General features: G+C 39.7%; 1 protein-coding gene across 2 annotated transcripts in view; it reads right to left on the bottom strand.

The window, feature by feature from the left end:
• Positions 1–1053: 1053 nt before the first annotated feature.
• The window catches only part of LOC143037477 (alkaline phosphatase-like), a 41038-nt gene continuing 23278 nt past the window's right edge, over positions 1054–18813 (bottom strand). The window contains exons 6-9 of one of the 2 annotated variants that reach the window (XM_076205755.1): positions 14540–14673; positions 5368–5566; positions 3659–3889; positions 1054–1240 (exon numbers count right to left, since the gene is read on the bottom strand). In XM_076205755.1, coding sequence (XP_076061870.1) covers positions 1056–1240; positions 3659–3889; positions 5368–5566; positions 14540–14673 — 749 coding nt within the window. In that variant the 3' untranslated portion in view covers positions 1054–1055. The remainder of the gene's footprint in view (positions 1241–3658; positions 3890–5367; positions 5567–14539; positions 14674–18813) is intronic. The other variant, XM_076205756.1, reaches the window with a different exon arrangement.

The following is an 18813-nucleotide window of genomic DNA, read 5'->3' as shown; positions in this document are numbered from 1 at the left end:
ATGTCACCAGACAGCTCATTAACCTTTCCTTATACTTACCTAGCTACATTATCGTAACTCCAATACATACATCATGTCTAGGTACATCCACAAATGATATTACTAAACACATTACTATGCAATTAACACTCATATATCATTATATAAATGTCAAATGTAAGATGTTTCTGACAACCTACACCTGACGTGCTTCGATAGCCAAATTCTTCTATAATAACGGGCGACTGTGTCGCCAGAGATAGAGGAGACTAGGGGACACATTCTCCCTTAGACTCGGTAGGGAGGATATTCCCTTTGGGAGCTTATATCCCTACTCATGTAAACACCATATATCATCGAACCAAATAAACCAAGCCCGAAGAGAATATATGTTTCCCTGCTAACCCACTTGTGTAGCCCAACCAATGGGGTTATAGCAGTAACACAGTAGCAGATATTTTCCCAGCATCTAATAAAACACTTCAATGAGAATAATTGGAAAGATATTCAAGACATTATTGAGGGTGAACCTTGAAAAAATGTAAGGTTAAGTATTACTTTTGCCCAATATTTGGAAAGAATCTAAATCAAGTGAGAACATGTACTTCAATTTATATCTAAAATAATCGTATTCATGGTACTGAGTATATCTGTTTAAAAGTGTCATCTATTATCACAAAATTCAGGTTAGCTACCACCAAAGCGTCGCCTATATTTACAAAATTCAGGTTAGCCCACCCCCCACCCCAAAATTTTGATCCTGGATCCACCACTGCACACACATTCACATATGTATGTATGTATATATATATATATATATATATATATATATATATATATATACATATATATATATATATTCATATATGTATATACATATTCATATCTGTGTATATGTATATACATATTTACATACACACATACACACACACACACACACACACACACACACACACACACACACACACATATATATATATATATATATATACATACTTATATATATCTATCTATCTATCTATATATATATATATATATATATATATATATATATATTTAAACAATAGTTACGGGCATCACCACGACATGCCATTCATTGTAAGCAAGCAGAGGAGGACGGCCATCAACATGGCGCTTCCGTGACGGGTGGCGGCGGAAGGCTCGCAGTGGCGCTTGTTGGCCCCGACGCAAGAGGCGTAGGACATTACGTGGGCGATGTAGTTCTGCTCGTGAAGTCCGTGGAACAAGTAGGACATGGGGCCTAAGGAAGGACAGGGCAAGAGGGGCGTTTATATCCATGTATGTACTGTATTCATATATATACATGTGTGTGTGTATGTGTGTGTGCCTGTGTGTGTGTGTATGTTTGTGTAGGTGTGTGTGTGTGTGTGTGTGTGTGTGTGTGTGTGTGTGTGTGTGTGTGTGTGTGTGTGTGTGTGTGTGTGTTTGTACGTATGTGTATGCATTTATGCATGTATATATTTGTGTATGTGTGTGTATGTGTATTTGTAAGTATATATGTATGTATGTGTGTGCGCGTGTGTGTGTGTGTGTGTATGTTTTTGTATGTGTGTATGTATGTGTGGGCATATGTATATATTGAATATTTGTAATATTTATTACTACACTCAGATGATTTTATTCAAATGACATTGTCCAAAATTAATAAAATCACAAGGTGGCAACTTCAATAACTTCAACAACTTGATTAATTTGAATTTTTGATACGAAATAGAACTTTGTCTTTGAACAGGTTAAGTTTTTGGTCAAATGTTTATTTAACATCTGAACAATTGGGAAGAGAAACTAGAACTACTGATAAATAGAACACATTGACTATATGACCTTAAGATATGAACGAATATACATTTGGCATTTGAACAAGGCATAGCAATTGACTTTAAGAGGTGAACAGTGCAAATGCACAGGCAAGTTACCAAACCTCAATAAATGAACATTACATGGGAACAAACCATAGATCCTCATGAGGTATGTTCTGTATGTGAACAAGTAGAACACAGAAATATATGGCACTTGGCCAGGTATGTTATGAGACCTGAATATGAACATATGAACAGGCAGAACATTGGATGTAATTACAATAAATGAACACTACATTTGAGCAAATATAACATGGGGCCTTATGAGGTATGTTCTGTATCTGAACAAGTAGAACACAGAAATATGTGACATTTGGACAGGTATGTTATGAGGCCTGGAGATGAACATATGAACAAGCAGAATATTGGATATAATTACAATAAGTGAACATTACATGTGAACAAATATAACATAGGTCCTCATGAGCTATGTTCTGTATGTGAACAGGTAGAACACAAATATGTGACATTTGGACAGGTATGTTATGAGGCCTGAAGATGAACATATGAACAGGCAGAACATTGGATGTAATTACAATAAATGAACATTACATGTGAACAAATATAACATGGGGCCTCTATGTGAACAAGTAGAACACAGAAATATGTGACATTTGGACAGGTATGTTATGAGGCCTGAAGATGAACATATGAACAGGCAGAACATTGGATGTGATTACAAGGTTACAGTTACATTTCTTTTTTTTTTCATTTTATGTAGAAATGATAAAGTGTAAACAATTATATCTGAACAAATATCATCGAAATCAGGACATATTTTTAATTTGATCAAAGGTGTTCAAAAGAGGTGTTCATAATTTATGAAAAATATTATGTTCTTTTTTTTTGAGTGGGAGAAGGAGATGGAGGGAAGAGTGAGTAAGAGGAGTGAGGGTGAGGGTGGGAGTGAGGGTGAGGGTGGGAGTGAGGTTGAAGGTGAGAGTTAGGGAGTAGATGAGGGTAAGGGTGAGGGTGGGAGTGAGGTTGAAGGTGAAGGAGTGGGTGGGAGTGAGGGAGGGTGGGAGTGAGGGAAGGTGGGAGTGAGGTTGAAGGTGAGGGAATGAGTGAGGGTGAGGAAGGGTGGGAGTGAGGTTGAGGGTGAAGGGAGTGGGTGAGAGTGGGAGTAAGGATGAGAGAGAGTCTAGTGTTGCATGACTCTTTTATAAATTTTTAATGTGAATTAAAGTAATTCAACTACGCAGTGGAACTTAACTTAATCCTCTGGAATTTTTCCTTCAAAACAAAGTGTGTCAGGTTGATGATAAGGATAACGAAATAGGATGGTGTGTGTGTATATGTATGTGTATGTGTGATAGAGAGAGGAAGTGGAATAGGAAAATAGAGGGAAGAGAGAGGAAATGGGGAGGAAGCTAGGGAGGTAGGGAGGGAGGGTAAGAAGCGAGGGAAGGAAGGAAAGTGAGAATGAAGGGAGGGAGGGAAGGGAAGGAGGCAAGAGAAGGGGGCTCCTGATGAAGGGAAGGAAGAAGGTGTGGAAAGAAGGAAAGTGAGGAGGAAGGGAGGTAGGGAAAAGGAGGAGGAAAGGGGGGGAGGGGAAGAAGGTAGGGAAAGAAGGAAAATGGGGAGGAAGGGAGTGAGGTAGGGAAGGGAAGGAGGGAAGGGAGGGTGGCTTAATGGGGGGGAGCTCATAAGGGAGGGAAAGGAAGAAAGGTAGGTATCGTCATGATTATAACCATTATGATCATCATGATGATTATAATCATCATGATCACCATGATCATCATGATCACCATAATCATCATAATCCTCATGATCACCATGATCATCATTATCCTCATTACCTTGGGCATAGATAGCCACATCTTCTCCCCCGTGGGTGGAACTTCCCCTGGCGACAGTAGCCAGCTGATGGTACCACCAGTCGGCCGTGTCCGAACCCGTCAAATTCCATCTCTCCACGTAGGGCCTCTTCTGTAGCTCGTTGTAGGCAATGGTGTAGTTGAAACCAGGGCCGTTGGAGTAGGATAGCGTCGTGTAGGGTAGGCCGTAGGCTGCCCAGTCGTCGTACATGCCTGGTTAGAATGTTTGGATGATGGCGGCACACTAGGCAATTCTCGCTAGCGTGTTATTTGCTTTTGCTATTTCGTTTAAGTGGAAACTACTTCGGTTACGTTATTCTAGAACAGTGGTTCTTAACCTGTGGAGAATTCCCCACTGGTGGGGAATGGCGGAGTTGCCAAGTGGGGAATGACCGGTCGGACAGAAGAACCACTGTCTTTTCATATGTATTTTATTTCCATGTTAGTAAAAAATCTAATATATGCAAACAAAAATTAAGGGCCGTAAAATGGCACAAAAAAAAGCAAAGAGCATATTTACGTACTAAACACTGCATGGGTTAAAATCGAATTTGTCAAAGACCGATGCTGTGGTGGGAAATGGAGAGTTGGCTCACTAAAAAGTGGGGAATCGGAGAAAAAAGGTTAAGATCCCCTGTTCTAGAAAATAGTGTCTTAACAATGTGTCTAACATTCGTATTTTAGGATTAATTTTTCTTTGTTCGTTATTCGGCCTTCATTCTAAATGACGCGAGAGTAATTTGACATTTGGAAATTTGACAAACAAGATATCATAACAGCAGTCGTTTCTACTCAAACGAAGTAGCTAAACAGACTCAGGTAATTGCCCTATGTATTAGTAATTCTGTGAATACGAATTTCGTTACTGTTGGATTATCATTATTTATTTATTTATTTACATTTTTCTTACAAAAATCATTATTGTAGTAAGAGAACTGCTCTGTTATATATATTTCTTAACAACGTACAGTTGACACAGAAAGTCATGTCAGTGGTTTTGAATGTAATTATACAAACGTGGCGTACTACCTAAAAACTAAACAAATACTCACCAATCTTGTTAGTTACAATCCCTGTTATTAACAATAACAAGAACAAGAACAATAATAATAATATCGTGTTCTCATGGCTAAACCTCACACCTCTCCATATAAGAACATAAGAATGGAAGAGACTGCGAGAGACCATAAGGCCTATACTAGACAGTTCCATGTCCCTTGCAACCTGCCATCCCTTCCCCACAAAGTTATCTCGCCTTTTCTTAAGCCAACCAATTGCTTCATCAATGAAGACATTATTACTAAGTCTATTCCATTCGTTAACGACTCTGATGGTAAACCATATACAACACACACACACACACACACACACACACACACACACACACACACACATACACAGACTTAGGTAATTGCAGTGGTAGGGTTCCAGGCCGCCACTACGGTGGTCCGGGTTCGAATCCCACCCAGGGCTGAAATACTTTCAATATCGCTGCGCTGCGAGTCGTTACTCCAACTCTCGTGGAGTGGGGAGTTGGGTGTGTGTGTGTGCGTGTAAGGTGACAGTGTTGCCCATAGATTGGTCATATATGAGCTCGGAGCTCTCTTCCGGAAGGGAAATAGCTGTCGATCACGAGTCCAACACGTGGTCCAAGACCATGGTGAATGACGCACAATCGCTCACCCCCTCACCTAGGATATCATTCCCCCGCTCAGGGTAACCGCTCATGGAGAGCGTGTGGGCGTGATCGGCCGTGACCACGATCAGGGTCTCATCCTCTTGGGTCATCTCGAGGGCCACCTGTACAGCCTCGTCCAGGGCCACCGTCTCGTCCAGGGCTATGCGGGCCAGGCCATCGTGGTGGGCCCGATCGATGTGGCCTCCCTCTACCTGAATGAAATATGGAGACCTATTTTAAGTCCTTCATATTGCTTGATATGTACATATACAGTATATATACAGTATATATATATATATATATATATATATATATATATATATATAGTATATATACATATGTGTGTATATATATATATATATATATATATATATATATATACGTACATAAGTGCATGTATGCATACATACATGGATACTCAGTTACGCACATACATAAATATATGCAGACATACATAAATACATGAACACATACATTCGTACATACATGCATACCTACATACATAAATATATATACATACATACGTACATACATACATACATACATACATACATACATACACACACGCGCGCGCGCACACAAACGCACACACACACACACACACACACACACACACACACACACACACACACACACACACACACACACACACACACACACACACACACAGTGAGAACTGCAAGTCACAGGGAAGGCTCCCTCATAGTATCAGAATTCACGATCCTCCGTGACCTCTTTCAGTTCGTGATGGTTAGCCAATTAGGCACTCTTCACACTATCGGCTTGAACCGCGGCGGTTCAATTACGATGTACATCAATGGAGGCCTTCACACACAGCCGTGTAGTTTTTCCTTGACTATGCGGTACCGCCGAGGTTTTTCGCCCGGTTCAAACCGCTAGTGTGATCAGTGTTAGGCCGGCCACACACGTGCAGTTTAAACTGACAGTTACAACTGTTCAGTTATAACTGTCAGTTGAAACTGCACGTGTGTGGGTATCTCAGTGATATTGAGATACCCACATTCGTGTAGTTTCAACTGACAGTTATAACTGAACAGTTGTAACTGTCAGTTTAATCTGCACGTGTGTGGCCTGCGTCAGAGGGATTCCTTGCGGACGATTAGTTTAGGCCTCCAGGATGAGATGTCTTACTCTTGTTTTTGTTTTTGTTTTTTTTTACAATTTAATATAATTGTTTTATTTTTGCATTTGTGAACTTATCTATTTATCTACTCATTTATTTGTTTATTTATTTCTTTGTTTATTTTATTTATTTCTTTATTTATTCACAAATTTTTTGCCTATTTACTTTTTATTTTTTCATTGATTTATATCTATCTAATATACATTTATCTATTGTTATCAATATCTCTGTCTATTCAATATGTTGATTTTGTCTATCATGAAGATTTTTTCATTCGCATGTTCACAAAAGTCTATTTGACTACCACTTTATATATATATATATATATATATATATATATATATATATATATATATATATATATATATATATATATCAAGGACTACTATTACACAGGACGTGCACACCCAGATTCCTGGCTCCGCTAGCGGAGGCCATTGCTTTCTTTGTAACCTAACATTTTATATTGGACAAATATATCAAAAATAGAAACCTAACATTGTACATAGGACAAATATATCAGCTATTGACTTATTCAATTGAAATGCCAATTTTAGCCGGACTTAACATGTATTATTGTCTGAGGTTAGTGGATAATTGGACACTTTAAAGGAACAAATAAACAGACATAGAAGCAAAAGCTTACCAGACTGCAGCGATTAATCAGCGAGCCGGGCCTTCTTTACAGAGGTCTGGAGAAGGACTCCATTCTTCTGCTGGTCTTTCTCTAGGTTGTGGAGTCCATTCAGAAAAACATTTCCCAGACGACAGATCATCTTGGGACAGTCAATGTCAATCCCACTGAAAGCTGGCCAGTGTCGACAAGATCTCCACCCGTCTTTTCTGGCAGCAGGAACGATGATGGGCTTCCTTGGTGAAACACAGTCCACATCTGACAATGTCAAAAGTGCACACATGTGGAGTTGTCAGGGAACCTCTGGACACTGTCTCGATAGAGTCCTTAACGTCACTGGTCACAAGAGGTTCCTCGGCGCTGAAGACCACATCGTCCGCGCACTTCGTCTCAAGCCACCCCGCCACATAGGCCGCACTGCACTCCTCATTCACAGTCAGTGTCACATCTGTGGTGCACCTCTCAATAGAGGCTGCATCCTCTAGGTCAGTTGCAGTCCCCAAGCAGGTATGTTCCTTCGTCACAGGGTGGACATCGATGGACTGGAGGTTTACGGCAGCATATTTCGTGAAGCGCTGCTTGCATGCGGAGAACACATCCCCAGTGGTCATGAAAGAGTTTGCACCAGTTGATTGACGGTAGACTGAGAACTCCCCCTCAAGCCGGTCACTCTGGATCTCACGCAGCAGGACATAATGGAAGTCAGCGTTTCTGAACAAGTAGCGGCAAACGGCAATCAGTCCCTGCATAGTCTGCACTAGTGCCTTCTTGGTTTCATGGGTGAAACACTTGATTCGATTTGCTCTATGTCCTGAAGAAGCCTCTTGGAAAATCTTCGGGAAAGTCTGCAGGCTGGTTGACTGGGGATCCTGAACAGCTCGAGATGGATCGTTCATGCGCTGATCTTACCCCTTCCCAGATACATTCACTAAATTCCACCAGTTGAGGATGATTTGGATGAACTTTGCAGTGTCATGACATCCTCTGAGCTTCAATGAAGCCACAACCTTCTCATCGAAGACCTTCAAGACATGCTGCACATTTTGTAGTTGAAATCCTGAGGGGTTGACAACAAATTTAGTGAGGGGAGTAGTCTTCAGAATACTGCCTTTCTTTGATTTGTACAGTTCCTTGACGCCAGCAAATAATGCTGTTGTTTTATTGTCAAGACTGATCTTCTGGCACTTCTCACTGATCCAGTTGATGCGGATGCACTTCAGAAGATGCACGGTGTCAAAAAGGAGAAACCAGACACGCTCTTTGTCAAGAGGATGTTTGGCTGTGGCACGGCAATCACCCGGAAAATCAAGCAGCTTACAGTACTGCTGGTTTATATTGTGGTTGTCTGTGATAGACCTGATGACACGCCCACCTGCCCTCTCAACATCAGCTGCCGCCTCCTTCATACGCTCAAGCTGGTATGCTGTTGTAAGCTTGTGGACGGGTGTCACAGAAATCATAATACTAGGCCCTCTGTGCAGCGACTTCATCATCATACATAGCATAGAAGTGGCCTTGCAGTCTGGCTTGTTCACTGCCATGCCACTCAGAACCCCACCAGAAAATGCAACAGTTGGCCGAATCTGTACTTCATCTATCAAGTGAAATACATTCTTCTGCTGCAGTGTCTTTACTTTGGCAAATGTTTCCCACATCACCTAATCCTTCTCAATAGAAGAAATGATGTACTACAGCTTGCTTTTGCTTGACAGCACCAAAAAGTCTATGAGCTGTTCATAACTACACTTGCGGTATGATTCAAAAGCAAAACAATAATCATGGAAAACTGTTTCTGTGATAAAAGTTCCAACTGACGTGTCAAAAATACCAGCTTCTTCTCATTCTCGGTGTTCACACAGGCTGACGTGTGGGTTTGAAGAAGAGTGACAACAATCTCAATCTTTTTGTCAAACGGGATGTGATAGTTAATTGCTAAGCGCACAGCTTCGGCGAACTGACCATACGACCTCAAACCATTGTTGGGATGAAGTGTCTTACCCAGTGGTACACTAATGCCCTTCTTGAATGCACGGCAGATCAATGGGCTACACAACGTGGGCGTGTTTTCGACAATCATAGACAGTCTGCACTCACTGAAATTTTCTGTCATGAACAGACACACTAACTTTTCTTCCGATCTTGAAATAATTAAGTTCTTGTGCTGCTTCTGTAGGTCACGTTCAGGTCTAAAAGCATCAAATGAAGTAATCGTATCTTTCTAAAGAAAATGCCTCAGTTGCTTGTCTTCGGCCTTCGCCGGGCGAGGTACAGGTTTTGAAGATGGCAGACATGAAGCAGGCACATTGAAGACACTGCGAGGGATCGCAGGTCGCGTAGAACCACCAGGCAATTTAATAGGAGGAATGTTAGGACCCCAGTGTTTCTCACAAATGAAAAATCTGTCAGAATCAACAACAAAGTTCTTACGTGGTGGCAGCACATCAATTCACTTCTGTCTTTCATGACGGTTTTTTGGCAGTCGAAACACTCGGCACCTGTTATCCTTGTTATAATTACCGTTGCATTAAGGTGGGACACATGGTAAGGCAAGCTGTTAAACAAATTGAGACAGAAATACTGGGTAATTAAGGGTAATTCAGCTGTAAGGAAAATACTACCCAAATGTGTTACTTGTAGGTGTTTCAAGAGTCCAACAATCACCCAAGGGATAGCATCTTTACCTGTAGACAGAGCAAATGTGAATCAGAAACCGTTTTTTTTTTTTTTTTTTTTTTTTTTTTTTTTTTTTTTTTTTTTTTTTTTTTTTTTTTTTTTTTTTTTTTTGTGACTGGAGTTGATTGCTTTGGGCCATTCTTTGTAAAAAGAGCACGATCTCAAAACAAGAGAGATGGATTATTATTTACATGCCTCTACATTAGAGCTATACATCTTGAAGTTTTACATGATCTAACGGTAGAGAGTGTGATAAATGCGAGTGTGATAAATGCCTTTATCACGTTTGTATCCAGACGGAGTACAGTTAGTAAATTGATTAGTGATCACGGCACAAACTTCATTGGCGCATCGAAGGTATTGAAGGAGCATCTTATTGTGCGCCAAATTGGTACTGAATTAGCCAAAAGAGGTGTGGACTGGGTATTCACTCCACCTGGAGGTTCTCACTATACTGGTGTTTTTGAGAGAATGATAGGTGCAGTCCGGAGAGTTTTGGAAGTTATAATAGCCACACAGACTTTATCTGATGATAGTTTGAGTACATTTTTTTGCGAGGTTGAGAAGACGATTAATAGTCGTCCTCTCACTGTAATATCGAGTGATGTAGACGATTTGTGCCCAATCCCCCCGAATTCTTTACTTAATTTGGATACTTCTGTAGTTACGCTTGACAGTCAAGAAATTCTCTGCGAGAGCAGAAAGAAGTGGAGAGAGGTCCAATACTTGGCAAGAGAGTTTTGGCGGAGATGGCAATTAGAGTACTTGCCTTGGCCTACAGGAACGCTAAAAGTGGCTTAAGGTAAATAGAGATCTCAAGGAGGGAGATGTTGTATTGATGATGGAGAATACACCACGTAGTCATTGGCTATTAGCCAAGGTTGTGAGAGCGAGTGAGAGTAAAGATGGGCTAATTAGACAGGTGGAAGTAGCACGTGGTAAAAGACTAAATAAGCTAAACTTATACTGCTATTATAAGGTGATTCAAGATAGAACTCCGTGACTCCGGTCAGTGGTTTCGTGAACCTAGGGGATCACAAGGGGTAGGGTGTGGGTGCCAATTGCCTGATGTCTGGAATTGTCATATTGTATTGGTATATTATACATGTTAATTATATGTGCCACAAGCTAACTGCAACTCACGGCGTATGATGTTTGATTTAAGTATGTATTTTACGACATATGGAAAATGATATTAGAAGTGTACATGTTTGAAATTGAGTCATTGCATTGGTTCATTATGTATAATAAAATAGTGATATGAAATTATACTAGAAGATAATGGTATTGTTATGAAGAAATATAATTAATTAATTTACGCTCCAGTTTGTATTGTTCCGCGATAGAAAGTAGTGTTATTGTCGTGTAAATGATTGCTAGAGAAAGTAGTACTGTATGGTGACGGTACACTGTATGTGAGCCAATAGAATATTGTGTAATGTAATCTGTGAACCAAAGAAAACATGTATGGGTTATTGTAATAGTGGAATTGTCACCCTCTAAATGCACTGAGTAGTGATGTACATGGGGTCGGTAGAGGATCATTTCTAAGCGTCCCTTTTAGTGACTGGTTCTAGGCTAGAGAAGACATGTGTTGAGCAAGTAGCCAAGGGAGCCCCTTTTGGTAAGCATTAAGTGAGAATGTTTCTGTAATATGTTTGCATATGTAATAGCATGTCAAATGTAGAAGTCACATCATTGATACCAATATTTGGTTTGTCAGACCATGTATGTGTGGTGATGATAAGAGCGGATTTATGATGATCTATGGCGGCGAAAGTAATCATGGTATAAGGTTAAATTGATTGTGTAAAGCATTGAAGTATGGTAGAAAGAATTGATAACGAAATGTAATTGATTATTGTGATAATTGTTAATGTAATCTATTGATTATCAATGCAAACTTTGATTATGAATGGTACTTGCAGATACAATAGTCTGTATGAGACACAACACCAGGGCCGAAGGGTCCTCATTAAAAGAGTATGAGTGAGATGATTCCTCATTCATCCTTGTACCTCATGCCGCATACTTCGGGCACTGCGGACGTGACAATACATATATATATATATTATATATATATATATATATATATACATATATATATATATATATATGTATGTATGTATGTATGTATTTCTAAATCTATTTTCTGAATTTATATCTACACATTACACATTTACATGAAATCACATGTATATTTGTAGATTCATGTATATTTTCTGTTGATTTATTTATCTTTCCATCAACTAATTCAGTCCTTGCCAGAATGTAAACAGTCATTAGCTCAGTTAACTTCGAAAACCAATAAAATGAAAAATATAATTAATTGCAAAGTGACACAGAAATAACTCGAACTCTGATCAATAACTTGGACCTCGATTAATAACATAGTTGATTGAATTAATTTTCTAGGATGCATGAGTGCGTGCAATGATGGCTTACATGGATACATACATATACTCATATATACATACATGCATACATTCTTACATACATACTTTTATATATACATATATATGTACATACATACATACATACTTTTATATATACATATATGTGCACATACATACATATATATATATAAATATATATATATATATATATATATATATATATATATATATATATATATATTGTATATTTAGGGCGCAGATTCTCACTAATACACACGGAGTTAAACACGACAGTATTTTGGCACACCCACCTCCTTCCTCTCCCCCTCCCCCTCCTACACCTCACCAACCCCCACATGACCAGCGTGGTGCCCCAGCGAGAAGACCTACCTTACCTGACTCCCCCCCTCTCCCTCCTCCTCCCCCTCCCCCTCCCCCTCCAAGACGTAGTGCCCGGCTACGTAGCGGGTCACGAACCATGCACCGTTCCCAAGCGGCCCATATTTAAACCCATGTTGTCTGTACACCATTGTCAATTGTGAATCATGTAGCTTTGAAAATTGTGACTTTTCTCTTGTAACTATTCTGAAGATGACTCCCTGAAGTCGAAACGTCAATTAGATATGGAAGACTATGGAAGGCTTGTATTTGCCCACCCTCCTGAAATGAGACCTACTGTGAGGAAAATTGAAAATCTCAGTAAGAAGATTAACCAGTGCCAAAATGCTGTCGTGTTTAACTCCGTGTATATATATATATATATATATATATATATATGCATACATACGTACATATGTGCATACATACATGCATGCATACACATATACATACATACTTTTATACATACATATATGTGTACATATATATGTATATATATATATATATACATGCATACATACACACATACTTATATAAGTGCATATATACATACATACATACATATATGCATGCATACGTACATACATAATGCATATATACATACATTCATACATGCATACATAAGCACGAACATACGTACATGCATACATACATGCATAAATACATACATAAGTGCATACATATATACATATGTTCATGCATACGTACATTGATACGTATATCCATACATACCTATATGCATCCATACCTACATACATATGCACATAAATACATACATACATACATACATACATACATACATACATACATACATACATTCATACATGCATATATACCCACGAACATACGCACGTGCATACATATATACAACATTTCTATGTTGATTGTATGTTACGTTAAACATTAATTTGTGATGTTAGTGATAACCTGGATATATGTTTAATCAATTAGAATAGTCGCCGATTAAGTGAAGCGGCCTTGCTGTGGATGTACTGTGTATTGCTACATTGTATCTGACCCAGGGCAGTGATACAGGTATGACCCGTCATCCATGAGGAGCTAAGATGGGATGGGGGGGGAAGGGTGGTGGATGGGAGTGGAGTGGATGGGTGTAGGTACGTGCCTTTGGCTTGGCTACCTCCCTTATAAGGGGGAAAAAGTTCTTGGTATACGGATAGAATATTCGTGACTTCAAAACAGAAGAATATAAGTGAGGAGCTTACGTCAGGAGGCTGGTTACCTTCCTTGTGATGGTGAAGAAATTTTTGGTATACAGATAGATAGAATGATGATGAAACTATATAAAAGGTATGATTAAAGAAGAATGTGTAAATAGAAAAAATACTTACTAGAAGAAAGATATCATAGATAGAAAGATGATGACTATGTCAGAGGTATGTTTATAGAGTAATATGGAAATAGAAGAAAATGCTTACAAAAGGAAAAAAATCATAGAAAAATAGAAATATGATGAGTCTATATCAGAGGTATGATTATAGAAGAATATGGAAATAGAAGAAAATACTTACCACGAAGAAACATCCATAGAGAGCTAAAAATATAGAAACTATATCAGAGGTATAACTATCAAGGCTATCTCTTTTATAAAAAGTAAAAAGCCTCTAGTATATAAATAAATTAGATAGAAATAATTATAAAAAAAAATATAAAGACATAAGGAAACACTTACCACGAGAAACTATCCATAGACAGATATAAAGCTGATGAAACTATATCAGACTTATAATTATAGAAAAACGTATAGATACAAGAAAACACCAATGGAACCATAAATAGACAGATAGAGAGCTGATGAATTTATATCCAAGGTATAATTATAGAAGAACGTATATATATATATATAAAAATGCCACGTGGAACCATTCATAGACAGATAGCTGATGAAACTATATCAGAGGTATAATTATAGAAGAACGTATAGATACAATAAAATGCTTACCAGGAGGAAATATCCATTTTTGCCTTCTTGAAGAACCTCAATTGCTTTTCGGGTCATTTGTGCCAACGAGGGTTTGTCCAGAGCCAACTGTTTCCTGATATGTTCGTAGGGCAAATGGCTATTCGCAAACAAACCTGAAAATCAAGTGTACATAAATACGTACACGCCTCCTGATGTGTACACTTATTCATGTATATATTCACGTGCACATGTCTTCCTATGTTACTCCTTAACTGACATCCATACCTTCCCTTCCTTCCCTTTCCTTCTGTTTCTTTTCCCTTTCCCTTTCCTTCCTTTCCCCTCCCTTCCCTTCCCTTCCTTTCCCTTCTCTTTTCCATCCTTTTCCCTTATTTTTCTTTCACATCCTTTTCTTACCTTCCCTTCCCTTTTTTACCTTCCCTTCCTTTCTTTTCCCTTCCCTTTCCGGTCCCTTCCCTTTCCTTTACGGCCCTTCCCTTTCCTTTCCCTTTCCTTCCTTTCTTTTCCCTTGCCTCCCTTCCCTTGCTTTTCTTTGCCTTTCCTTCCCTTCCTTTCCTGTCCCTTCCTTTTCCTTCCATTTCCCTTCCCTTTCTTTTTTCTTTCCTTCCTCTCCCTTTCCCTTCCCTTCCTTTCCCTTCCCTTCCTTTCCCTTTCCTTCCTTTCTTTTCCCTTTCTTCCCTTCCTCTCCTTGCTTTCCCCCCCTTTTTTTTTTTCTTTTTTTTTTCTTTTTTCTTTTCCATTCATCCATTCCGGTCCCAAATGTCCTCCCCGTTTTCTCAAATTCTTTTGGTAACACTTACAACCACTCTCTCTCTTCTTTCTTCTCGTTCCATCTCTATTTACTCTCTCGAGTTTCATCTCTTCACCTAACGTTCATTGTTCCTTCTGCCTTTAGGAGGTCGTCTCGAATCGCATTTAATTGGTTTCTAAGCGTAGAAGGCATCTGATCCATTGCGAATTTTCAAAACAAGATCGATGTCATTTTCCATGTTAATTGGAAATGTAGTTTAAAATTCATTTCCATAACGAAACTCACTGACATGCGTTCGCACACACACACACACACACACACACACACACACACACACACACACACACACACACACACACACACACACACACACACACATACACACACACACGCGCGCGCACACGACTCGTGGTTCAGTTGTAGAGTTCCTGGCCGCAGCTACGGCGGTCCGGGTTCGAATCCCGCCCATGGCTGAAATGATTTCAGTATCGCTGCGCTGAGAGTCGTTACTCCAACTCTCGTGGGCGGGGAGTTGGGTGTGTGTGTGCGTGTAAGGTCACAGCATTACCCATAGATCGGTCATATATGAGCTCTGAGCTCTCTTCCGAGAAGGAAATAGCTGTCGATCACGAGTCCAACTCCTGATCCAAATAGCATGGTGAATCACACACACACACACACACACACACACACACACACACACACACACACACACACACACACACACACACACACACACACACACACACACACACACACACACACACACGACTCAATGGCGCGGTGGTAGAGTTCCTGTCCGTGTCTACGGCGGTCTGGGTTCAAATCCCGCCCAGGGCTGAAATAATTTCTGTATCGCTGTTCTGTGGGTTGCTACTCCAACTCTAGTGGGCGGGGAGTTGGAGGTGTGTGGGGGTGTAATGTCACAGCATTACCCATAGATCGTTCATATATAGGATCTCTGAGCTCTTCTCTGAGAGAGAAATAACTGCCTATCCAAGACCACGGTGAATTACACACACACACACACACACACACACACACACACACACACACACACACACACACACACACACACACACACACACACACACACACACACACACACACACACACACACACACACACACACACACACACACACACACCATATGAACATGATAATATATAAACATATGTATGAGACATCTCTCTGGAAGAAGACGTAGATTGTTGCCGGTTATCTAGAAGGCACGAGGTCACGACGAGAGATAATCAAGGCCAAAGATAGATAAGGTCAGGGTTGAATACACGTGGGCACACTCTTTATCTCATCCTTATCTCTTCGTCTTGATAGAAGTAAACATACGTTTCGTAATGTGAACCCAATGAGTGTCTCTTCTTATGGCCACCCGAGCCCAAAGGGCACAGGTGGCTTTGGCCGTTGATTTGTTCTATATATAACAATAAATGATTAATCAAATTAGTAAATGAATAATATAAAATTGTGTATAAATCATGAGATGAGGGACATGTCCTCAAAATGGCGCTCAAAAATAGATAAAAATAAATAGATAAATTAATAGAAAATAAAGAAATAAATTAATGAATAAGTAAATAAATGAGCAAACAAACAAATAAATAAATAGATAATGTAAAAGTATATAGGCCAAAGATACTGATAGGGTTACATAACAGCTAATCGCATCCGAATGTAATATCCTCCTCTTAAACCCCAAACCCTAATCTAAACTTAGCTGAAGAGCCTTCACAGAATAATTCTCTTTGGGTTAACCATGATGAAATCCTAAGAGACAGCTGGGGGAAAGCACAGCCCACCGGCAGAGTCCCTTTACACCGGCGACAAGGCGATGCGGCCCAGGAAGCCGCCATTTTGTGGCCAAATTTTCGCTCGCGATTATTGTTGTATTCACTGAATATGCCGGGTCGTTGTACATTCGGGTATACCAGCACTCCCTTTATGCAGAGAATTGGGACAACTTTACACATAAGAAAAAATAAAAATGAAGGAGGCTGCAAGAGACCATAGGGCCTACACTAGGCAGTTCCATGTCCATTACCACCCATCATCACCATCCAAAAATGAATCTAACCACTTAAAACAAACAATAGTTTCTGCGCTTATTACGTGGCTATCAAGTCTATTCCATTCGTTAACCAATCCATTGGTAAACCAGTTCTTGCCTATTTTCTTCTTAAATCTAAATTTGTCCAATCCGGATACGCCGCCATTTTGGGGCCATTCTGCGGAGTTGTCGAAGCTCTCTGTATAAAGGGACTCTATCACCGGGAGCCGTTGGGGATCAAGCTCGGGTCTCAGGGGTGATGAAGGAGGCAGAAACCAACGCGCCAAGGAAAGAGAAGATATGAAACGACCCGGAGATAAGGTGTTTGTAAGTAATGTATTCTTGAGCTGATAACAGGAATCTCAGATGTGGGTTTGCAGAATCGTAATCCATTTAAAAATTAGATTAATAAATGCATTCATCTTATCAAACTCGATATTGTGTTTACCTCGGTAACAATGTACAGTCATGAACAAAAGTTATGTCTCACGCTACATTTTTTACATCATTATTATCTTATTTTTGTCTAGTATGTGATATTTTGTTCTATATACTAACCATCTAGCTTACAGTAAGATTGTCTTAAATATATATAAAGAAAAATTGTGAGACTCAAAAAAAAAAAAAAATTGATTCATGAAAATTCTGGGTGGGTAAAAATGTTTTGCTCGCGACTGTACATGTACTACAGTGTACATTCGTATCTTTGTACATCTTTACGTACATTACATATGTGTGCGTAATAGGAATAATACTTACGTGAATAAAACTACCTTACGGCAGTTAAGAGTTAGAGGGGTTTTATACGGTCTGACAGTTCGTCGAACGCGGTTCGACAGACACGTGTTTAAAGTGATGTGTGAACGTGTGAACGGGGTATTTGGTTGTCGAACACGTTGGCTAAACCCCAAATACCCCGTTCACACGTTCACACATCACTTTAAACACGTGTCTGTCGAACCGCGTTCGACGAACCGTTAGACCCCTCTTAACTCTGAGAAGGTAAAACTGAAAGAAAATGTCAGTGCTCAAGACTCCCCACGGGTTATCACACTGGGCAATTTTTCCTCCAACCTCCAATTAATCGGTGGTACCGCCAACCTCCAACACTCTTTCCGTCGTAAAATCACCATGGCAAACTCTTTTAATTTTTCAATAATTTACGTAGACTGTCATTTGATGTGCTGAAGGAAATTTTTTTCCTCCAGCCACTGGGCAATTTTTCCTCCAACCTCCAATTAATCGGTGGTACCGCCAACCTCCAACACTTTTTCCGTCGTAAAATCACCATGGCAAAATCTTTTACTTTTTCAATAATTTACGTAGACTGTCATTTGATGTGCTGAAGGAAATTTATTTTCCTCCAGCATATCAAATTCTTTACCGAAAGCTGTCAACCTGGTCCAACAGTCGGAGAGAAAATTGCCCAATATGATAACGCCTGAAGCTGAACAAAACCGTCTGGGGAGAGGCGG

Source organism: Oratosquilla oratoria, chromosome 22 (assembly GCF_046742065.1).
Source record: "Oratosquilla oratoria isolate Oo_2021 chromosome 22, ASM4674206v1, whole genome shotgun sequence".
NCBI lineage: Eukaryota > Metazoa > Arthropoda > Malacostraca > Stomatopoda > Squillidae > Oratosquilla > Oratosquilla oratoria.
This window is presented reverse-complemented; position numbering and strand designations above follow the sequence as displayed.